The 25304-nt window shown below is 45.0% G+C and overlaps 1 protein-coding gene across 1 annotated transcript; it reads right to left on the reverse strand.

Annotated features, from left to right (window-relative positions):
- Nucleotides 1-5682: 5682 nt before the first annotated feature.
- LOC122131607 (cytoplasmic protein NCK2-like) lies at nt 5683-21428 on the reverse strand. Its single transcript, XM_042706257.1, has 4 exons — nt 21289-21428; nt 18287-18528; nt 8194-9071; nt 5683-7260 (listed from the first exon to the last, which is right to left on the reverse strand). Exons 2-4 carry the CDS (start codon nt 18510-18512, stop codon nt 7066-7068), a joined length of 1299 nt encoding a protein of 432 aa, XP_042562191.1. The 5' UTR covers nt 18513-18528; nt 21289-21428; the 3' UTR covers nt 5683-7065.
- Nucleotides 21429-25304: the final 3876 nt, after the last annotated feature.

The following is a 25304-nucleotide window of genomic DNA, read 5'->3' on the forward strand; positions in this document are numbered from 1 at the left end:
AAGCAAAGCAAGACACATTCATTACATTTCTCTCAATTACATTCCCTTATAGTTTAAACTACAAAGGCATTGTTTATAGAGGTCATAGTGGATTTGAAGTTTTTTCTCCAGTTGCGTTCAACTTTCGTACATTCTCTTTTAGTTTTCTTTACTTTTACATCCATGACATTCAAAATGTTCAAGTTAAAATGTACCCAGGAGTACATCAACTGTCTCTGCACTCATGATTGGTAACATAGCTATGACCTCAATAGCAATAGTAATCTCGTCTATGTATCTTTTCTCAACAGAAACAGTGCTTATTAGAGCCTCCGGAGTGATAAGCAAGTCAAAGAAAACACGTGAACGATCAGAAAGGGACAAGTCCTTGACCATAACAGGCGCAATGTCAAGACCTTAAGTAGTAATCAGATCCAAAGTGTGGTCTTGAGTGCACATAGGCTCTTTCACATGCTGCGAGAGACGAAAGGTGTCAAGTAGTGTCAAAAGGGTCTTTGGAGTTATTGTCCATGTTACTGTCTGTGTGGATGTCAAAACCACTGTTGTAGCAGCTGTAATCAATATCGATACCTGACAGTAGTTCAGCAAAGTCATCAATAAAAATGGCAGAGTATGACCTTGGAGGTCGGTAATTGGTTACCAACCCTGTTCACCCTTCAATATGAAACTGAAGTATTCAAAAGAAATAAAATGACCAGGTAGTCACCCAAAGGTCAGCGTGCCGACTGATTTCCTACAGACGCTTCAGAATGTTACAGTAGAATTCGGTGTTGACAGGAACTGTGGTGTGCAGAAATTTGGGTGCTCCAAAAGTTTTCAACATGATTGTCCCTACCCACCACCCCTACTTGCCGGATTTGACTCTGTGTGACTTCTTCCACTTCCCCAAGATGAAGTTCAAGCTGAGGGGTTGCCGTTTTGACACAGTGGAGGAGATCCAAAGCGCATCGCAGATGGAGCTGGATATGCTTAAAGAACGGGACTGACAGGGAGTGTCCCAAGCCTGCCAAGCGTTTTTTTTTTTTATATTGGCAATTTCTTCTCTCAAAAGTACCAGTTCCATGACAATTGTATTTTGCAAGTGACAAGTAAACAAGGAGCCAAATGGCGGGAGCATGTCACCTCTTGACCTCTTGACCTCTTAGCACGTCGTCTTGATAATTAATGTAATGACACCGACTCTCTGGGTGACAAAACTTGATGTTATGTAAAACATCTTAACATGCTACAGTTGCATTTTGAGCATAAGGCCGTAAGGTTTTCAGCATAGTCCAACACCTGTATTTATTTATTTACACCATTATATAAATGTACAAATGTTTTTTCTCCAGACAGTGAAAAGGGGGCATAGATCAGGACGTCTGAACACAGTATGTGTAAACTAAACAGCAAGACCTCTTCCACGGTTCTGTGCATTATGCTCAATCAGTGAATACTCAGTCTCCATTGGGTGACTGTCAAATATTTCTTCCAGTCAAAACAATTTCCTTTTGTCTAATTAAGCTGTGCTATATTGACTCAACATAATGGCCTCCTTCCATACAAATGAAGAATGTTGCTCCATGGTGTATGTTGACATAGAACAACTAGAAATTGTCATCATCTTCGGACACAGAAGAACAAATAGGCATGGAGAAATGAGACAAATATGACAATATTATGGCTTTTAACACATCAAATTATAGTGATGATTGTCATTCTTGACTATTCATTAGGTGTTCAAGCATCTCATGTGGTTTGTTGTTATAGAGCAAGTTATATAACCGCAACTGGATGTTGCTGTAATTTTAATGTTTTAATGTTGCTGTCATTTCCCACAGCGCAACTGATTCACTTGACTTTGTTTACCCGTTTTAGCTCATATCTCTCTAGTTCTATCCAGTTTGTCCTTGTCAAGAGTATTAAATCCCATTCTGTTCTCCAGGCATCTGTCCTTGGACCCATTTTACATCTCAGCACATTGCCAAATCACATGTCATCATCATGTCCGTAAGTGACTCGATACAATAATGAGTCGACAGCCATTTAATATCCTCAAACTAAACGTATTGCGACAGGTGTCACTGGAATTGATTATTTTAGTAAAGAGCAGAACTTTCCTCAACTGCCAATGCTTCTGAAGTCTTCACTACCTAATTATATAATCTTCATGTCATCTCTGACTGTCTATTAACTTTTGACAAACATCAAAAACTTTTGCTAAGTCTCCATCTACCGTCTGTGTAAAATCGCCAGGCAACCAAACACTCTAATCCCTGCCCCTGGCTCGTTCATATATTTAACTCACGGTCTGGTGATGTCTGTCTTTTATATTTGCTACTTTCGTCTTACCTATATGGCATGTTCTAATTAGCTTTTCATCCTATCATCCTTTCATAATTGTATTACTATCCAAATGACTTTGTCTTGTTCATGTATTTCGTTCCCTTCAATTAATTGTTATTGATTAATTGATTGATATTTGTGAAGAGCCAAGTTGGATGACGCAAGTAGACACCTCATTATGACAGCATTTTTGTCACGGTTGATGTATTTTCAAAGGACTACTGAAATAGATTATTTGTCAATGAAAGTTAATGAATGCATTTTCTGCCTCTAAGTGTGTGTGAGGGGAGGGAGGACAGAAAAGGACAATGTATGTGGGTGCAATATAGAGGGATACCACAATGAGATAGAAGTAATGAGGGCAGGACAAAAAGTTTCCATGAGTTGGCAGCATTCGGTAGTGAGAGTCTATTTTGTGAATCGGATTTAGTCGGAATGTCATCGCAAAGCCTTTGCGTCAGACAGGCACGTCATTATGGGGCGCCGTTTGTAAAATGTTGCACGTTCGAAAATCCTGCTCAGTTTTGCTACATTTAGCATTTTCATATGGAACAAAAAGCACGACAATATTCGAATGTCACTTTTTCAAGCATTTAGAGAGAAATTCATGTAAATTCATGCGATAACTTTTCCAAGGATATTTTTTGGCAGTAACACAAAGTTGTTAAATAATATAAATATTTCACCTAAATGTTAATGTTAAATGTTAAATGTAAATGTTAAATATAAATGTAAATGTTAAATGTAAATGTAAATGTTAAATATAAACGTAAATGTTCGATGTTATATATAAATGTTAAATATAAGTGTTAAATGTAAATGTTAAATGTAAATACAAATATCAAATGCTAAATGTAAATGTTAAATGTTAAATGTAAATGTTAAATGTAAATGTTCAGTCTACATGTCAGACTTGACGACAGAACATTAGAATATTTACGGTAATTCATAGCTTTCAGTAACACTACCAGGGATACCTTGCGGGCAAAATGTGTCGACCAACAGTGGACATCGTCGAGCAGTGCAACCTACTCAATTACGATCGCCATCAAACACAGATCATACCACAATAGCCAGACAGAGATATCTAGAAAAAAAATTACATTTTGGGAACCTGTGATCCCTTTACTGCACCCGCTGATATTTGTATTTCTGTAACGTCGTAGAAGTCCCTGACTGAGCTCCAGTTTGGAGATATTTACATATATCTAATAGAAAATCCGTCCCCCTACACACCTCAAAAACTGAAAGCCTACCAAAAGCACAGATAGTAATTTAATTTTCAGAAGGGGATGGGTTAATAACGATGTCGTCTGGAAGGTGAAAACTAATAAACATCTTCATTATCAGAGCAAATATGATTGCCATTTAATAGCTAGCTACCAGCTAGCGAGCTACATGCTGTTAGCTAGCAACCTTTAGCCTACCCAACACTGTTCTTTATCATTTTACACAATTTCCTGGTTAACACAAGTACAACCACCTGGTCTGGCGAATGACAACTGAAATTATCTTCCCAAGTATTTTCTACTGGCATTGTAGTATTACCAGTTGGATGACAAAATACAGTAGCCTAGCCTAGTTGCTTAGGTACTTGTCGCAATCTCAGAGCAGAAACCGGGTCATCCAATTTTAATCGTGTTGATGCTTTGTTTCTTGACTTTATTTCTTGATCTATTCCCGTTTTAGGTAGTTATTCTGATGAATGAGGCGACCAAAACAGGGTTAATGCTTTTATTGCAAGCTCCAAAAAGAAGGCTAGTTTACTGCCCGCCTGAGAAAAGTTGACCCAGAAGACGTCTACAATCAGCTGGAAACAGCCGGGCTTGTCTCCTCGCCGATTTGAACAGCCAACCGAGCAACAACTGTCTGGCATTTTACTACCTATGTCAGACAATTTTAAGGCGGATATATTAAATAATCTTGAATGAAAGATGGTCAGTTCCAGTATAAATTCCAGTGGTAGACAGCTGTGGAGTGTATTTTCTTGCCCGCAAGCTGGTAATTCTGACGTGACGTGAAAACTATGAAAGCCAATTACCGTAAATATTGTAAGGTTCAGTCTTCAAATCTGACATGTATAACATTTACATTTACATTTAACATTTACATTTACATTTAACATTTACATTTAACATTTATATATAACATTGAACATTTACGTTTATATTTAACATTTACATTTAACATTTACATTTATATTTAACATTTACATTTAGATGAAACATTTATATTATTCAACAACTTTGTGTTACTGCCAAAAAATATCCTTGGAAAAGTTATCGCATGAATTTACATGAATTTCTCTCTAAATGCTTGAAAAAGTGACATTCGAATATTGTCGTGCTTTTTGTTCCATATGAAAATGCTAAATGTAGCAAAACTGAGCAGGATTTTCGAACGTGCAACATTTTACAAACGGCGCCCCATACGTTATGGTGTGTTGAGGGTGCCACCTACTGGTGGTACATATCAGTGACGAATGATAATATGATGATACTAGATCAGTGATGGATGATGATATTCATCATGGCGCCAGAATGAACGTAACCCTTAAGAACACATAAGAAATCCCATGTATTAAAAGTATACACAATTTGGCAGATCAATTACAAACCAGCTAGGCATAGACTAAGTGATACAGTCATGACCTGATTCTGAAGGTAGAGGGCTAATTCAGCTCAAGTGAAATGTCCGTCCAATCGATTTGTGTTTTGCCCACAATTATAGGATAGTCCAAGCGCTCTGGGAGTGTGTACGTGTTTTAGTGGATTGTTTTGGGGTTATTGTTTTCCGTTGTCATTTTTCTAGGAACAGACGTAGACCTCAACATCAAAGGTTTTCTGTGCAGGAAAATGTTAGGAACCTAGTTCTAGTTTTAGCGGTAAAGGTAAAATATCTCAATTTATTCAGATATTAGATGAGTATAAACTTTCGAATGATCCATTTCAAGCTCGCAACATTCACTTCATGTTCGTCCATCTATCAGTTAACCGTTCAGTGGCATCATTGGCTAATAGAAAACAGCAGTTCTTCCAAATGGCGAATTTGCATATAAATGAACAAATACAAATTGACTTAGACAATCATATTACAAAGAATCATGATTGACTGGAAATCTGGAATGGAAACTTTCACTCCTAAACCAAATATGGTTTTGTAGCCTCCGTGGTGCCAGTATTGATGGAATAAGAAATTACTTGAACAAAATTTTTTTTTTTTTTTAAATACACATTGAAACATAGTCAAAGGAGAACATCACTAATAGCAACATAATGACAATTAACTGACTTACTGGTATATGTATAAAGTATATAGAAATTCAATTTAACAGAAAGAAGACAAAAAGAGATAATATTGTTATTCTGCAAAACTTTTATTGAACAAAAGTATTTCAATTCTCACCACACTGTCTGCAGTACAGTACCATTATGTTGTTTCTAAGCAATTCATAAAACACACCTGATCTCTCTCTCTCTTTCTCTTTCTTCATATATATATTTATATATATAGAATATGTATATTTATGTACATACAGTGGAAAGAGGAATTAAATAACATTGCTCAATAACATTCAGACATTATATCCCATATAAAAAAGCAGATAAACTCATCGATCAACACTCTTATTGGTAAACAGTTTGTTTGTAGCCAAGTTCAATAAAACTGAAGAAAATCATTACTTTTTTTTTCTTATTATTACTTTTGAATTAGCGCTCATCCTATTTAGCGTTACATGAGTGTTACCCTGGAAGATTCGCCATGTGTGAGAAAGTGTGTCTGTGTTTGTGTGTGTGTAAGTGTGTGCGTGTGTGTGTGTCTTAAGACAATGAGTTTATAAGTACTAGAAGTGGCTGGCACATACGGTTGTAGGTTGACAGACATTCATACTTTGCTGAGCTGCTGAAGTCACCCTTATCGGTCCTTCTCCCTAACAATTTAAGGTATCCTGAAAATAATGTTTTCCCAAACATTTATTTTTAGCCTGTCAGAACAGAGTTTGGCTTGGCTTCTTGTAACTAAACTCATTTGTTTGCCTATTGCCATCAAATACCATCCAGATCTTATTACCAACGATTCCATTAATAGAAAGTTTATTTCATCTGTGTGGCTCTAGACATCAAGCGATTCCAACTTCTGTTATGAGGCAGCCAAGCCAACATCATTTTCAGCATTTTTTCCACTCTCTCTGTCAATGGCACAGACAGAGGGCAATTCAGCAGGTGTCCAGAACAAAACAAAAAAACAAACATCACAGAGGTTTACACACGCCTCAGAACAAGCGCAACAGGAGAGAAGACGAGGTGGCCCCAGCCAAGGCTTGGAGAGTGCTGACAACAGTCACTTTGTGAGGGTAGGGTGTCGCAGGTTCAGGAGTGACGCTAAAAATGTCGGAAACAGAACAAAACAAACAAACAAACAAACAAAAACTATTTGACAACGAGACACAGGCATCTTTGACAGTTTAAATTTTAAAAAAAGAGAGACAGGGAGCAGAAGCCAGCCTCAACAGTTGCATCCGGTCCACTGGGTGTGTGTGTGTGGCTCATCGTGGGGGCTGCCTGCACTGCTGTGGTGCTGTGGTCATTCCCCAGTGGCCCCACAGTTGGGCCCCTTAAGTCTGATGAGTCAAACAGGAGATAAAAGAGGAGTAGAGAGGAGGAGCAGGAAGAGGTGGTCGAGAGTGGTGAGGGCATCTGGGCCGGAGTGTGGAGGGATGGAGGAGGGGGAGGTGATGGCTTAGGCCAGGGGCTTGACCAGGTAGAGCTTGTCTCCGTGCTCACTGGTGAAGATGGGCGCCCTCTTGTAGTGCTCCAGGAGCTCCTCCATGCTGCCGAAGCGCCTCTGGCCGATGCAGTAGGCGCCGTCCAACGTCTGCACCTTGAAGTGCTTGTTCTTCCCTTCTGCTTTCAGCGACACAGAGAAGTCACTGGGCTGTGGGGGAAGGAAGGAAGGAAGGAAGAAGAGAAGATATTTATTCTCCAATTCATCACTCAAATAACCAGTGACTAGAGTCTATGCCACTCTGACCATCTTTATATATATCTATCTACATGTCTATTCGTCCCTCTCTGTCTGCATCTATCCATTTATATGCCATTCCACTAGAGGGAGACTGTTCACATACTGTAAAATCATACTGGCAAGAAAACGTAGTAAAACAAGTGATCCAGTGATCAATCATTAAGCCTTATGAAGGCAGCAGGCACATGTAGACTAGACTGAGACTAGACATATCCTCTTGGAAGAACACGGAGAAGAAGGGATAGTTTTTAATCGCATCACTGAGGATGCAACCTTGAAATGCACCTAACAGCAATTTGCCATTACCGGATTATAGAGTGTAAATCTACCACAAGGGGGCGTACTTGCCTAAACTTTAAAATCTACATTGTGGTTGGTGAAACAATTCAATTCTCTGACTTCTTTTTATACTAGCTTAACCCAGGACGTAAATATATAGACCTCTTGTTTGAGGGACCATGTTTATCCTCGAAAGGACACTGATTTTCATTGTGCCCCATCTCCTTCAGATGACTCCCTCCTTATCGTTCATCACCCCTCTAATCAGACCACCCAATACAAAACATCTGAAATCTTTTAGATAAAAATGACAATTCATCTGAGGTTTTTACTCAAAGATACTAAAACACAGTGAAGACATTCATGTCATCAGATCATATGGATGCCTACTCCATTGTTGACCATTGAAATAACGGCTTGAGGTTTGACGCTTCTCACTCACCTCACTCACCTCACTCACCTCACTCACCTCACTCACCTCACTCACCTCACTCACTCACTCACTCACTCACTCACTCACTCACTCACTCACTCACTCACTCACTCACTCACTCACTCACTCACCGAGGACTCGCTGTCGCGCACAAGGAAGTCTCCCTCCTCCCCCCTCTCATTGAGCACACTCTCCGCTTGGTGGCGCGTCACCGGCCCGTAGTACCAATCCAACCCCGCAAACTTGCCCGTGCGCGAGGGCCCCAGGTTGGCCCCGCCTGTGAACGGCGAGCCAGGCCGCGAGCCCGTGAGCGTGTGGTACCCCCTCCCAGGCATCACCGTTGCCATGGCCACCTCAGGCCCGTCGTTCAGGACAGCCACATAGTTCTTAGGCACGAGGCCCACCAGGCCGTGGCCGTTTCGGCAGCGCCACCACTCTGGGTCGTTCTCGGGCTTCTCCAACACCTCCATGGTCTCGCCTTTCTCAAAGTTCAGCTCCTCCTCGGTCATGGAGCTGAAGGGGTACAGCGTCTGGACCACGTGGAGGACCCTGGGGCCGCGGCCACCGCCGCCCCCCGTAGTGCCGCGGCCGCCGGCCGTCGCCCAGCCGTTCGACACGATCACCCCCGAGGACAAGCCGGGGCCGGCGGCCACCCGCTGGGAGCCGTAGCCTCCGCCCGCGTCCCCGTCGAGGCTCCCGCCGGCCGCCTCCTCCTGGACGTAGTTGGACGGGAACCAGCCGACGTGGCCGGCGTGGCTGCCCCGCCACCAGCCGTCGCTGCATTTCTCCATGACGACCACGCGCGCGCCCTTCACCAGAGTCAGCTCGTCGTCGCGCTCGGCCGCGTAGGAGAACTTGACCACGGCCGGGATCGCGAGGTCGTAGATGCGCTCTGCGCCGCCGCCGCTGCTCATCATGCCCATGCCCCCGCCGCTGCCGTTGGATGGGTACTCTGCGTCCGTGCTGGGGGTGGGGGAGGCGCTGGTCTTCCGTCGAGTCCTACCCAAACCTGAGAGAGAGAGAGAGAGAGAGAGAGAGAGAGAGAGAGAGAGAGAGAGAGGCGGTATTAATGAACAAGTCAAAAGTAAAATATACCCCAAGAGAAACCTGTCCAGGAAATAAATCACGTAAGTGCAGAAGAGGCAGAGATTTAGGGATTTCCAATCTATAAAAATCTGACAGGTAACATTAATCCAATCCTGGTTATTATTTACCGTGTACAGGCACAAAAAAACTGGAAGACTGGACAAAGAGATTGGGGGCTGGGTGTGTAGTCATATAGAGTCCAGTCGTATGCATAACTGTCTGACTGAAATACTGCTACATTCATTGCCACATACATTTTCACTTTATGATGCCACACACACACACACACACACACACACACACACACACACACACACACAACGATTCTCTTCATTCCCCTAATTTGCATTCCATTAATTAAATGGCTTTTTAATTTATAGTCATCCCTAAACATCTGCATAATACAGTATTTGAGTGGGATTTGAGACACACATGCGTGCATTCTCTGCCTCTCACAAACACGCATACGAACACACGCACACACACACTGTAAGTTAAGTGCATTTTCAATGGTAGGAGCTGAAAGTTGATTAGCATGCAGGGAGGATGGGGGAGCAAACTGCTCTGCTGTTCCATTGGGAGCGCAGATCTAATTGAGACTGCAGGCCCTACTGGGGGCCCAGTGGAGAGATAAACATTACAGGAGAGGTCTCTCATAGGCCAGGGAGAGAGAGAGAGAGAGAGAGAGAGAGAGAGAGAGAGAGAGAGAGAGAGAGAGAGAGAGCGAGAGGGAGAGAGAGAGGGAGAGAGAGAGGGAGAGAGAGAAAGGGCTCCAGATGGCAACTAAAATGGTCGCCAATGCGCCTACATTTTTTACTTTGCGACCATTTCTTTCCCCGCTAATTGCCAGTGGCGACCGTCCCCCAGCCATTTCTGCAAGCTGATATATTTCGATATAAACTATCAAAAATCACGTGTGCTACGTGACCTACTTTTATTTACTTCACATTGGAGGTGTAAATTCTGCCTCCTAAAACTCCTGGCATTGATTTGGGCTCCTTAGGCATTGAATTGTCAACTGCTCCTAAATATTTCTGATTTAGGAGCCAGTGACTCCTAAGGATTTCTTTTGTCTGGAGCCCTGGCGAGTGAGGGGGGGGAGGGAGAGAAGGAGAGATGGAAAGGGAGAGCAAGCACTCTGGAGAGATGGGTAGGCGAGAGAGAAAGCGAGTGAGCAAGAAAGAGAAGGAAAAGGGAATGGCGGCAGAGCAGGATGGAGATGGAGAGATGGGCAGAGAAGAAGTGAAGGAGAGCTTAATGATGATTAGAGGTAGGGGTCCTGGAAAAGATGACAGAATGATGGAATGGGAGGTAAGGGAGCACGCAGTCAAGGTCTGCGATTCCAATTAACATATAACCGGTGAACAAACCAGGCACACAGGTCCTCTCCCTCCCATACACACACACACACACACACACACACACACACACACACACACACACACACACACACACACACACACACAGACACACACGCTCCGCACAACAGGGCCCTACACAAAACACACACACTATCCAACACAGCTATTGTCTACACTAGCATTTCTGAGAGCCGAAAATACATCTATGTCAAGGCGTATTGATGCATCCAAACTCCCATTTAAGAATCTGTAAATGGGCCAAACTGTGTTGCTGGCTGCTAAAGTAGGTCTGCTGTCCCGACATCAGACATCTCCACAGCCGGATGCACAAAAGGCACAAAAACCCGTCGTCTGTGCGTCTGCTGCTGGCAGCCAGCCAGGCAGCCGGCTCTGGTACCTGCAAGCAGCCTCCCACCCGCATCACGGCCGTGTCCATAAGAGAGACAAGAGGAAGGGGTTTATTCCTGCACGCTTGGGCTCTGTGGGAGCTGATTTGGGAGCTGTGGAGCAGCCATAATGGCAGGGGTCAGGGGGTGAGGCATGGAGGGGAAGGAAGGAGAATGGAGAAAGGAACAGGGAAAAGAAGGGGGGAGGGTTCAGGTACTAAGGCTTTGAAATAACACTGAATGAAGGCTTTACGGAGACAGAGAGGGAGAGGCGTGGCTGGCTCTTAAAACTGTGGAGAGCGTTGAGAAAAGAAAATCTCTCTCTCGCTCACACACACACACAACCACACACACACGCTCTCACACACACTCACACACACTAAAGGCACTTTCAAATCACTACGCAGGCACTTCACAGCGCATGGGTAGGAACATCTGAAAGCTCTCTGCAGATGAATCCGAGTGAACACACGGCCAGATACGCCTTCTTCAGGACCAATTAAACACTATTAACGAGGAAGGGAAAAAGCCTGCCATCCACATCAGGTCTAGCACAAGAGAGCTTCCTGGTACACACACACACACACACACACACACACACACACACACACACAGCTATGAAATATTCACCCTGCGTTTGCTCGACACTGCAAATAGACAGGTGCTAAAACAAAAATGGGCTGGAATGGGGGATAATGGCAGCTGGTCGCGCTTTGACAAAGTCACAAAGAAAGTTTGGGGGAAAACTTTGGTTTTAAGTGCGCATGATGGAGAAGGAGGAGGCGGTGTGGTTTGTTCTTTTACCCCTTTGAAGAGTGATACAGTAGCTTTTCGCACATGGAGAGAGAGAGAGAGAGAGAGGGGCCCTTTGCTGAGGGAAGCGGTTCCGAGCCCACATCAGAGCCAGCGGGAGACCGAGAATGAGGATGACAACGGCAAACAGAACAAACACTTCTGGGAGAGCCGGAAATAGAACCATAAACAACAGGGCATACGTGAGAGGAGGCTTTAAGTTGAGGCAGAGAGACAGGGGAGAATTGTATATGTATGTGGGTATGTCAGTGAAAGTAACAGTGTGTGTGTGTGTGTGGTGGTGTGTGGTGTGTGTGTGTGTGTGTGTGTGAAAGTCTTTGACGTGACACAAAGTGAAACCCTAGCTCTTAAGTCTCTTTTAAGAGTCCCACTGAGGGATGGAACTGTCAGAGCACAAAAGGAAAGGTCTGCACTGCCGTGTCTCAAGTGACCACAGAAATGCCTTCGCACAGCACAGTGGAGGGAGATAATAGATGCACACACGCTCATACACAAATACACACACAAACACACACACACACTCTCACACACACACAAATACGCTCGCACACAAAATACACAAACACACGCTCAGTGAGTAAGTCAGTGAGAGAGAGACAGAGAGAGAGAGAGAGAGAGCGAGAGCGAGAGCGAGTCAGAAACAGATAGAGCCTACGTTCACAAGTGCGCACACACACACAGCATACATAAAGTGCCTCTAATTACATTGATTGGTAACAAGCAGACTAACGAGCAAAGTCTGTGACACATGAATTAAAGCCATTGTGTGACATATGGGAGCATTGTGCTGACCCACCCATCGTTGCACTTAAGATCTTGCTCGTGGTATTAAATTAGCAAAATGATTTTGCCAAGTTATTAAATTAGCTTTAGTTCGTGTGGCAGACTTTGCTCTATGCTTGTTGCTTTGCTCGCTGCCCGTCAGTGAAATTAGGGCCCACGTGACGTACCTCATGCCTACGTCCACACACATATACACACACACGCACACACACACACACACACACACACACACACACACACACACACACACACACACACACACACACACACACACACACACACACACACACACACACACACACACACACACACACACACACACACACACACACACACCTCTTTCTTTCTCTTCCCCACCCCTCTCGCTCTCCTTCATTTGCACTTCAAGGCCCTGGTCTGCTGGGTACAGAAGGCTGAGTTGGCAGAGGAACAGTCCAGTCCTCTTAGCATTCTTCCTCTTTGCATCCACATCTACCCCAACAGCCCGCATTGCTGCAGACACCCATATGGCCGTCCTCAAGAGCCCAATCCTACAGTCCATCCCACTCGCCTCCACTTGCATCCATCAACCGTTTCAACTCAGTACACTGATCCACGCATCTATCCGGACTTCCTGGTGAACCGTCCCTTCTGAAATGATCCTGCGCTAACAGGAAGTTAACTGCACAGTCTGTCCGCTGAGGCAGCAGACACCCATCTGACTTCACTGATCAAAGAGCACAACTTTCATCTGCTGAGGAAGTCAGTGAAGTTAGCTTAAGGTACTGTTTGTGACATTCTGACAATGTTCTCCTCAATGTTAGGCAGCTAACACAGACTCAGATCTTTGTAACCATCCTGAGCTTTGAAGTAGGGGATGTGGGGGGGGGGGGGGCAGGTCTCTGATGACCAATCAGGACATATCGAGCCCGTCAAGTCAAACGTCGAGACGAAGACAACCTTAGTAACATGCATGCACTTGTTTGGCTGTTGAGTTCTGTAACAGCTAAGCTCTTCCCCTAACACTGTCTTTACTTTCGACTTAATGAGGATGCAAACAACACCATAAAATCCATAAACCAAGATGAAATCAATTAAAATGTTATGGTACCATATTCTAAATGCTGACACAATTACACCTAGAAACATTGTTTACCACACTAACCCACAAATTAAGTTATAACATCGTTAAGAGAAAGTGGGCCTCTGTTCATTTTAATCCTCATCAGATGAGTGCTCGAGAAAAGTTGAGTTAAGGGAATTGGGGGAGGCAAAATCTGACTAGCTGACACAGTGGTTAGAGCATTAGAGGGACGAGAGAGGGACATAAGGTTAAACAAGGGGAGCAAAGGGCATTAGCACAGCGCTCCAGGCCAAAAGCAAGGGGAGGAGAGAGTGAGCTAAAAGCTGCATGCTAACTCAGCGGATGGGAACTCAGTAGAAGGGGACTCGGGTTTATCCACAGGCCAGCCTATGGGGAAAGGGGCATTAGCTCAGAAGCTACAGGCGTCCCCAAGCAGTAACACCAGTGGGATAAGACACAGGTGCCAAAAATGCCTGCAGAGACTTTTCCATTATGTATGTTTGTATGTGGGTGTGTGTGTGTGTGTGTGTGTTATGTGTGTGTGGTGTGTGTGTGTGTGTGTGTTATATATATATATATATATATATATATATTTCACTCAGAGAAAGCAGCCAATTCCAGAGACTAAATAACTGTTCTCTCCGTTATGCAAAGGACATGAAAAATCATGAGTGCTTTTAAAGGAAACAGAAACAATACATGACAGCTGCAGAAAGCATAACAGAAATGTGCTTCATTCAATTTACTCCTCAGCAATCCAAACTAGAAAAAAATATCACGCATTACTCTATGCTATCACGAACACACATCGTCATTAGGGCTTCATAAAATCCCATAATAATGTTATGAAAGGGAACTCGAAGAGCTTAAATCTACATAAAGACACGCAAATTCAAAACAACCTTTCATCAGGTTTATCAAAAGATATAACGCTTCTGACGATAAACAAAATGCATCCAGTTGGACGACACAAACTGCATATGAATTCATATGGAGATTAGCTTTACTAATATCAGAAAAAAAGATTTTAAGTATGGAACCGCACAAAGGAAGTGTTGTGTATGGTGTGTGTCTGTTCTGTGATGGTTGCAGAGAGAATACAGAGGTGTGCTGTGGTGATCTTCAAAAGAGATTATCGAGTGACAACTGGAGGGAAGCGAGGGGGGAGGGGTTAGTAACCCTGACAACCACCAGTGGAGGACCTGTATGTTGGAATGCACAGACAGATCTCTCCTTCAGGTCTCATTGATCCCTGAAAGAGTTACCCAGAATGCATTGCACCTAGAGACACTGGCTTTTTTTCTCCGTGTGCTATATTATTCCTGACCATAGATTCATCTGAAGCATTCTCGTGGGAAAACAATGCTTTGTGAGTACCATCCCCAAGCCCTTGTGAATTCCATGACCCCCGTTTCATTATGGGTCTCTCTTTCACACAGCCAGCCAGCCAGCCAGCCAGCCAGCCACACACACTCACACACACACACAGAGGGAGAGAAAATGAAGCACACATAGAAATACGACGGCTGAAGTAGAATGAGCACATAAACTCCACCTCTGTATTCCTGTCACGGTGAATGAAGCCCTGGTGTACAGATATGACCCATATTGTCAAAAGCCCATTCTCCCTGAGGACGGAGCTGTTCTGGAGCAAGGCTTACAATTACCCTGCTGGAGAAAAAAAAGGTAGACGCCCTCCTTCACTTGGCACACCATCCTTTCTGGGGATTGGGAGGAAGGCAAGGAGGAGTACCCCAACCCCACCCCACCCTCATCCCCACCCCAACCTGTCTGCCCTTCTTTTGGATGCCTCGTAGGTGTTGTAGATTCAGATGATAAAACTTTGCCTCTAAACAGACGGTTGCTAGGAGCTCTAAAAGTAGGACCCGTAGGATGGAGAGGTCTGTCAACCAGAGCTGCAGCTAAAAACAAAAACAATGAGCAAAGATAGCGTTCCCTTCTTATCCAAACCACCCAATCACACAACACCCCAACACACAAGCACACACATCCCATCACACACACACACACACACACACACACACACACACCCCAACACACACACATACACAAACATATTCCTGTTTCACACCTCTTCTATCTCCCTCTCCCACTCTCTGATGCTGCAAGTGGAAAACACTTGAGCTTTGCTGTCAGCAGCACTGTGCTTGCTGTGTGCGGAGCAGAGTGTATTTCATTTAACCCCGCCAGCAGAAATTAAGCATCTTCTTCCTTCCCCTCCGTGGGAGTGCAGGAAATTGATCGCTTCCCGAAAGTTTAAGGCTCATTAATTCTGTGATCTTATGCACCGGTGGACGTGTGGAAGACAGGAAAAGTTAGGACAGAGAGAAGAGAAGCTCTTATATTTGGAGTTGACAGCAAAGTGCTTCTAGCATACAAAATTATACACATACAACAGCTCACACCAATGAAGAGATGCAAACCACAGCAACATGTTTATTTCATCCTTTTCCATCCATCCATCCATCCATCCATCCACAGACTCATGAAGGCCTGACTGATATGCAATAAAACATTCATTGCATATCCACACATTTTGAAAACTATAAAAAAAATGCCTTGCACATTTCTTAATCAATTTCACAGGTAGGCTGCTGCATTCATGTGTTATAACTGCTGAAAGTACGTACTGTCATATGCATGTTGCATACCAAGCAGCATTGCTGAGGCACGACTTGTCCTCAGGGGAGAACAAATACGTCACACTCAGTAATGTACAATAAGATGTATTCAGCTCGTACATCGCTAATAGCCAGGAACTACATGTTTTCACTGCAGCAACCGTGTCTTCTAGCTCCTATAAAACACTACTTTTCTAATCCGTGTAAATATCCCCGGACAAATCCTAATCCACCATAATCCCGACCCGAGCGAGACGGGAATCTTTGTTTTGCCAGGCAAATCTCCGTCATTTCCTCCGAGCACACCTTCCTCACATTCCGCACTCACAAAGCCCAATCCTGCTACGTGTGGCCACTCCTTTCATTCCGCTCAGCAGGGCCGGATAATGGGAACGTCAATGGGCAGAACCATAGCGTTTTAATTAGGGAGGGGGATTGGGGTGCACCCTGGGTAGGGGAGTCCATTAACTCTCGCACAGCTGGGGGTCTCCCCTGCAGCTGATGCCCTGTCTCGATTCCTGAGTGAATCCAACCTTGTAACGGGAGGGCGGCCATGATGCTTAGACCGATTTTGTAAGACCGATTTTGCCTTATGAGAGACTGTCAACACCGCTTCAGAGATTAGAGAGAGAGAGAGAGAGAGAGAGAGAGAGAGAGAGAGAGATGTCCATGAGGAGATTAATTATTCCTCTGGTCTGGGAGAGTAAATGTTTCTCTGGTCTGGCCGACTGCCTGCCTTGGGTCCCTGCTCTACAGTGGCACATCTAATTAGCTTACCAAGCAGGATGAGGGAAACTAAGCATTTCCAATGCTCATAATCGCGGCGGGGGGGGAGGCATCTGAACGTATTGCATCTGAAAAAGCATATTTACAGAGTGACTAACTCGCTGCTGCTGTTCATCCGTAAAGTGCTGCCATTTCCTTAAATGGCATTTCACTCAGTGTCAAGATCACCGACTCTTCTCAAGTACTGAGACATGAGCGGCTCTAAAGTGAGAAATGGACTAGCTGAATTTACTCATTTATTATTAATGCCATAGCCATATGGCAACCAGTTCTCAGCACTCTCCTATGGGCACCAGCTTTAGAGATGTTCCAACACTGAGACAATACATTAAATACATAATAATAATACATAAATCTACTCCTCAAACTGTGAGGTGGAACAGCTGCTGGGCACACACACACCTTCCCTGATCTGAGCCTTTAATCTGCTCCATATCCAAAATCACACACACACACACACACACACACACACACACACACACACACACACACAAACAGTCTGAAATACCCATTACTCTGCCCTGCAAACAGGTGCAGGGCCTCCTCCGGTGCCCCAGACACTAGTCACCCAGCAGGGGTGTGTATGTATTCTGCCTGCTTTCTGCACGGCCCTGTACCCCAGGTCCCCCTCCTGGGAAGCACCGTCTCCCCAAGTCTGACAGCTCAGAGGGATGGCCGCCTGGACCAAATGTAAAACGGCCCGCACTGCACAGTGAAGCTCCAGCAGATGATGGCCCCAGGACGAAAGTAGGCCAGGGTCAGGGAGAGGCTGCCGCATATTTATATTCACACCCTGGGCCAGATTCATACAGAGCCACCGCCGTACCCGCACAGGACCAGGAAAAAGAGGAAACAGACACAGGAGACGGAAGACTACAGACACCTCTCCAGCTTCTAACCAGGAACTGGATGTGTCAGCATAGCTGAGGAAAGAAAATCTGCTTTGAATTCTTGGAGCTAAAAAACGCTATCATCTACATCATTGTTGCTATATTTAGCTTAAGATGCTGCAATGTCACTTTTCAAAAGTGAATCAGATTTGTCTGCACAGACTAACCACCACTTTTTTATGATGTGTGGATGTATATATATATAGATATATGAGTTAATGCACATATATCATGTCCCCCACAATGCAGGTGCATTAGTAGCCTTCAATTATTTATCCACATGGAGTACCTCAGTGTATCTCTACTCTCTACTGGAGGCAGGTAATGCTGGTTCATGTGTATGTATGTGGGCCATCACATGGAGCCCCCAGACTTAGTTACAGGTTATCTGCTGAGAGGAAACCTGCATCTTACCAAGAGTGTCTTTCAAGTTCTTCACCAGCGACCCTTTCTTCAAGCTGTTCTTGCGCTCCACGTAGTTGGATGGGACGTAGCCGGTGCGGTTGCCGGCGTTCCGTACCCGCCACCACGTCTTGGAGTCGTCCAGGAGCCAGAGGCGCTCGTTTTTCCGGATGTCAAGTTCCTGGTCCTGCTGGGCCGTGTAGTCCCACTTGGCTATAACAATCACCTCCTCTGTCATCTTTCATCGAGTCCCTCTACACAGACAAACAGGAGGGAAGGGAACGCATGAATAAATCATTTACGCTGCCAGTAAAGTCCACAGACACAGACACAGACACACACACACACACGCACAGACACACACACACAAAACTGTTTCACGACCACTCTTGTCATAACAGTGAGACAGCATTCTGGCTTAAAGAAACTAGAAACGAGAAGGCTGTTCTGGTGCAAACTTCACTGATAACGAAGGTGGATGGGAAGACAAGAAGTACAGAAGTCCAATAACATTTTCTACTTAACTGCTTTTCAGCACAAAAGCCTGAGATAGTCATGGAAATACAAAGACAGGTGTAACCATTATCCCAAGTGATGAAAGAATAGAGGTATCCATATTCCCATCCACCCAGTCATAAACTGGATTTCATCTGATCCATTAGTAAGATACTCTGGGCTAAGGAGGAGAGATGCTTGAGTGGAAAAAGCCTTCAGACCAACCTGATGTCCACAGCATGAGTGCCTCTAAGGGAAAGACACAGACACATCTGAGGCTTTCATCTGCTCTATTTCACAGGGCTCAGCCAGGTGAGAGACGGTGTGTGTGTGTGTGTTTTTCTATGAGGGTCTGTGTGTCTTTCTACCTCTGTGTGTCTGAGTGTGTGTGCTTCTGTCTGTCTGTCTGTCTCATACCGATCATGAGTCCCAAATTGTGGCTTTATGCTTCTCAGGCAGCACCACTGTTCAAACCAAAGCTTATTTCCTCTGAAGCAATGTGCTGCCCTCCGTGCGTAAACCACCAAAGGAACACAATACATCCTCACGACCCTCCATATCAAACATACATATATAAGTACATTACACACACACACACACACACACACACACACACACACACACACACACCAAACCGCCTAACCCTACCCACCATCATGACTAAATAACGAGTTTGAGCTTTTCACAGTGTGTCCATTTAATATTCCTGAGACCTGCAAAGATTGGAGCCAAGGCTTTGGAAAACAAGTGAAGGGGGAGAAATCGACCAGAAACAATTGCTCAGCTCATTAATAAATGGATGAATAAATCTAATGCTGATGAATGACATCCTGCGCCCTCTCCTAAATGCACACCGCACCAGGCCGGCGAGGAGAAGAGAGGAGAGGAAGGGAAGGGGAGAGGACAAGAGAAGGGAGGCGGACAATTAAAAATATATGCAGGCATGAATAGTAAACGACAGATTAAGAATTGATGGTGTTTCAGGGGAGGCCCACTTAAAACGCTGCACCCCTGCTGGGTGGGACATGAAGCATGGCTACTGAGTAAAACAGAGGGCCATTTGTGAGGGATGTGTGTGAGTGAGAGAGAGAGAGAGAGACTGAGACTGACTGACTGACTGACTGAGTGAGTGAGTGAGTGAGTGAGTGAGACAGACAGGCCAAATGGGGGCTGAGGGAGGCATTTTTCTTTATTGTGCAATTAATATATTTCTACTCAAATTGGCATAAGAAATGATAAAAGACGCATGGTGATTCTATGGCAGCAAGTTCTCCCAGGTACTGTGCAGACATTCCACAAGGGATGCTTGTGCAACCATGCATTCCTTCCAGACTTTTTGTGTGACCACCTAATTACCTTCTTACGAGGGTTACGAACAGCGCACTCTGACCGAGGCCTTCTTAGGACATGACATAACTGTTACAACATGCACACACACACACACACACACACCTGGCAGCCCGCCAACCACAGAGAGGTATCGATTCACACTCATTCCCCCACCCCTACCTTTCATTCGGAGGAAAAATGGACAATTTAAGCGCATTTTATTTAATCTTGGGGTCAAATGGAAAAAAGAAAAAAAAACATACAAAAAGGCAGCCAACAGCGGAGCCGCAGCCAACAAAATCACCACCAGATAAAAGATTCCATTAGTGCCGGCGAGGATGAAAGGATTTATATCCATTCCAGAATGTGAGTCATAAACGCAAACAGTTCTGAAGCTCCTCTGTCATAGAGCCGCCATTAATAGGACATTTCAATTAGGAGGAGAGAGGCCTGAGAGAGACAGCAGAGAGAGCGACGGGCTCATTTCAGGAGTCTTTCTGGGTGAGACCCAAAGGGAGGGAGAGAGAGAGAGAGAGAGAGAGAGAAAGGAAGTGAAAAAAAAAAGAGTGAACAGGAGCTGGCTCATCCTTTACAGTAAGCATATGATCTCACTAACACTTCTGGCAGGGCCTGTGATGTCCTAATGCAAAAATCAGCAGGACTGGATCGTCACTCTCAAACACAGTGTGACGTGTGTGTGTGTGTGTGTGTGTCAGCAACGAAGTAGCAAGTCACCGCTAGATTCTGAACAGCTCAAACTCAAAGGAATGCGACACAAAGACACATTAAGACGGACAGAGAGAGACAGAGGAGAAAAAGAGACACAGATAGCAGTTTAGCTGATGAACACACAGAGTCAGGCCTCATGTCTCCAGCTGCCATCTCCACTGCAGGCCAACTCTGCAGGTCAGTCATGGAGCAGCACTGGACATGTGTAACAACACCACCATGACATGACACAGAGCAACACTGTCTGCCAGAGAACAAGAATACGCAGCTACAGCCACACACACACACACACACACACACACACACACACACACACACACACACACACACACACACACACACACACACACACACACACACACACACACACACACACACACACACACACACACCCTCTCTCCTTCCTTCTCTATCTCTCCGAAGCGTCCCTGTAGTATCTGCCTGCCTGTAGTGTCACTCGCCTTGCTGCACGGTGACAGATACTCCGGCGCTTCAGGAAGCCCGTCTGCATGTGTTTGACACGAGCTCAGCCTAGTGTGTCCGCCCCTGCCTCTCTCTGTCTGTCTGCCTATTTGTCTGTGTCTAAAAGGGAAAAAAGAAAAGATAATACAAAGACAGAAATTGTAATATAAAGCAGGAAAAAAAATGTTGCTTTGTTTTTTACAAAACAATTAAATTGGCAATTAAAACACAAAAAATGTGATAGAAAGATATTCCCACAAACCAAACCTTAACATCTGTTAATGAAAGCATCATGATCTCTCCCTCTCTTCCACTCACCAGCCAGTGGCATCCTTCATCTTCTCCTGCCAATTCAGTCTGCCCCATCAACATGGTCTTTGCCATAAAGCTAATCAGTCCTGGGGGGGGGGGGATCATGCATAAAAACCGCCATCATGCTCACTGCAGCTCAGCTGTGAGGCCTACAGGTTTCTCCCCTATCCTATCCTCCCCTCTTCTCCTCTACTCGCCCCGTCATTAAAAACCAGTGCGACCGCATCAGGGGTTAGTCATGATGCGTAAGGAGGAGTGCCGGTAGGAAAAAGAAAAAAGAGGCCAGTGCGTCATGACAGCTGGTAGAATCTTCCTGTCAGTAGGTTAAGTGCCTGAAGTGGTCACTGACAACACAGACAAGACGGCACTGGCAACAGAATGCTTGTCTAGCTGCAGGGAGTGCATGGAACCAGACACCGTGGGGGGGGGGGGGTGATGGAGAGAAATATAAAGGCATGGAGATAGGGAGAAAGCACGTGAGATGAAAAGAGAGAGGGAGAGAAGCATCAAAGAGAGGAGGAGAGGGGAGAAGAGGGAGGAAGAGTAGAATTAGGGACCACCACAACCCCACTTAAACCATGAAATGCTACTGTGTAAACAAATAAGACACCCTAAATGTGTGGGTCCCCACCCACCTGACTGCTCAGAGCTAAAAGATATGGATAGAGCGGTTGTGATGGAGACATAAAGAAAGACCACAAGGGAAAGGGAGCGACTGATACACGGTGTGTGTGTGTGGTGCATGAGAATGAGAGAGAGAGAGAGAGATACAGAGAGAGAGAGGGAGGATGCTCAGGCCTCTGGCCTCTCTCACTACAGAGGTCGAGTTGAAAGTAGAAATGAAAGGAGCAGTTCAGTGTTTGGCTGCCTACGCACTCAGGAGTAATAGAGAGAGAGAGAGAAAGAAATAGAGAGAGAGAGGGAGAGAGAGAGAGGGAAAGAGAGGGAGAGAGAGAAAGAGAGAGATTTTAACATGTTTGGCTGTCATGTCAAAAATAATTCAATGTCCTCACTCTCTCCTCTCCCCCTCAAATACCTTCTGTTTTCATCCATTCTGAGCAATGAGGGCCTAAAACATGCACTCAACTTTTTCTCTTCCTCTCTCTCTCTCACACACACACACACACACACACACACACACACACAAAAAAAGCCGTCCCGCACACTCAAACAGGGTGTTGGGAACATCGCTAATGGGCTTTGGAACGGGCTAAAGACGCTTCCAATGGAATCCACTCTGAGCTGTTTGGCCCATTCGGAATCCATTACTTAAAAGCAGGTCAAGGCCTCCGCTAACTGGGAACGGCTCGCTCTCTAAACACACTGAGAACTCAGCCCACGTTAAACAGTAAGTTTCAACACTCCCCTCCGCTCCCCCCCTTCAATTTTTCTTTTTTTTCCCCCTCCACCTACAATCCTCCCAGCTAATTAACCTTGACACAGAACAAAGAGCCCTGATGCCGGTATATAAAACATCCGCAGCGTTGGCTCAGCAACCTGAGGGGAGGAAGAGACCTTGTTCCACCGCGATGCAGGGCGGCGTAGAGCATTCGCCTGACAGACACGAGACAAGAGGCGAGAGGCGGAGGAGCTGATCTGAGAGCAGCCGCATTTCCGAGCGGAAAGGAGGGGTGGGGGATGATGAAACCAGCGGAAAACTGTCAGGTTGGGATGCGCTGATTGACAGCCGCTAGGTCGTCGGAGCGAACCCGCAGGGTGGAGCAGGCCAAGCGTTCAATTGTGCTCACACTGGCTAATCAAAGGTGTGTGTGTGTGTGTGTGTGTGTGTGTGTGTGTGTGTGTGTGTGTGTGTGTGTGTGTGTGTGTGTGTGTTGTGTGTGTGTGTGTGTTTTAGAGCAAGAGTGCTTCCCCATCTATAATAACATCCCAATTTAGCCCAATTATTTTGAAACCGCTAATCAGTCTAGAAGTCTATCTCTTGACCTCCCACCGCCTTGGAAAGCCCTAACCACCCACCTAGAGCCAAGGCCAGCTTTCCGGAAACAAATCGAAATATTTAGTGGAGTCAAATAACAAGGAATAAACATAGATCATCCTAAAATAAAATCAACTCAAAAGAGGAAAAAAAAAAAAAAATGGAGAATTGAACAAAAGACTGGAAGCAAGGCTAGCAGCACACAAAAGCCAAAAGGAGTCTAGAGCTTGACATCTACTCTAGAGCAGCTACTCTTCCATACCGCACTTTCCTTTTCAATAACTGTTTGACCTCATCATGTCGCAGTCTCTCTGCTTACCTCAGGCCACTGATATTCTTCCTCTTCAAAAAACAAAGAAACAAATAAAATAAAATAAAAACACCTGTTCCTGTGATGGTGTACCAGAGTGTAAAATGGCTCTGCCAGTCTCCCTTCACTTCTGGCACATCTACAGCCACCTAAACACTCTCTATCTAGATTCTAGCACATACACAGCTCCAACCTGAGGACATGAGGCCCTTTCTTCATGTCGTGGCATCTGTGTGGCACACGTGGTGAGCGGATATCTGGCAATGCCCCCAGACGATGATGTTCTGGCAACCACACCCCACCCTTGGGGCAGTAAAGGTTTACAAAGAGGAAGACAGGACCGAACTAAATGATATGGCTGAACTATAATGACACACACTGGTGTTGACATTGATATGCATTTCATGGGTTTAAAATGACTCAACATGCCATCTACTGTTTAAAATCCTCCTGAATCGATGCGGATGTATCTACGATCATTTGGTACACCTCCCCTGTCCACCCCCCTCTCAGCCCCTTGCCCACTATTTAGCATTTTTCAAAATCATGCAGTGGGTTGGGTTAGACTCCGACTCAGAGCTGGGTGGTGACCTTACACTGTAAATGAGAGGGGAAGAGAAATGGAGGGAGTTCTCCGCCAAGTGACCTATTTTGGCAATGCCATCGTAGAACGCATAGGGTGTGACCTCATAGGTCACAGATTAGATTGCTTGTGGCGTTCATAAAGGAGACAAACAGGCCAACTGGTTGGACCGCATAATTGAGCACAAGTGTGATGGCAAGTTGCCACATGCGCTGCTGCGACACTTTTGAAATCAGCGATACACATTTCTGCAAAACAACACAGTCAGAATCCTTGTTATCTTGTGGAAATGTTCTTTTAACAAAAGAATATCATTTGTACACATACCCAAACACACAGGCAGGAATGAAACACAGTCAGGTACAAGCATAAGTGTACACACACACACACACACGCACACAAACACACACAGACACACACTGAATAACTATGACTCATTACTATGCTAGTTATGGCTTTCTTTGTCCTCCTTTCCTCCTTCCATCCAGTCTCAAAAAAACCAATTAAGTCCTCAAAATACGTCTGCTTTTGTTGAGCATACAAACAAACACACACACACACACACACACACACACACACACACACACACCACACACACTGCATTCTCTCGTATTGTTTTCCTGGCTCTTGCAAGTAGAGCGCGGCTGCGAGCATACGTTCCTAGCAAAGCAAAAAACTCCAAAGCGGAAAGGCTAATGTACTGAAAACACAGGCTTTGATGTGCTGCTCCCTCGCATTCTCCATCCTCATCCCAAAACACAGGGAGACAAGACTGAGTGATTGTGAGCCCGTGCGTGCGTGCGTGCGTGCGTGCGTGCGTGCGTGCGTGTGTAATGCATGCATGCAAGTAAGTATGGAGCCATGGGATGTGTGT

Source organism: Clupea harengus, unplaced genomic scaffold (assembly GCF_900700415.2).
Source record: "Clupea harengus unplaced genomic scaffold, Ch_v2.0.2, whole genome shotgun sequence".
Classification (NCBI taxonomy): domain Eukaryota; kingdom Metazoa; phylum Chordata; class Actinopteri; order Clupeiformes; family Clupeidae; genus Clupea; species Clupea harengus.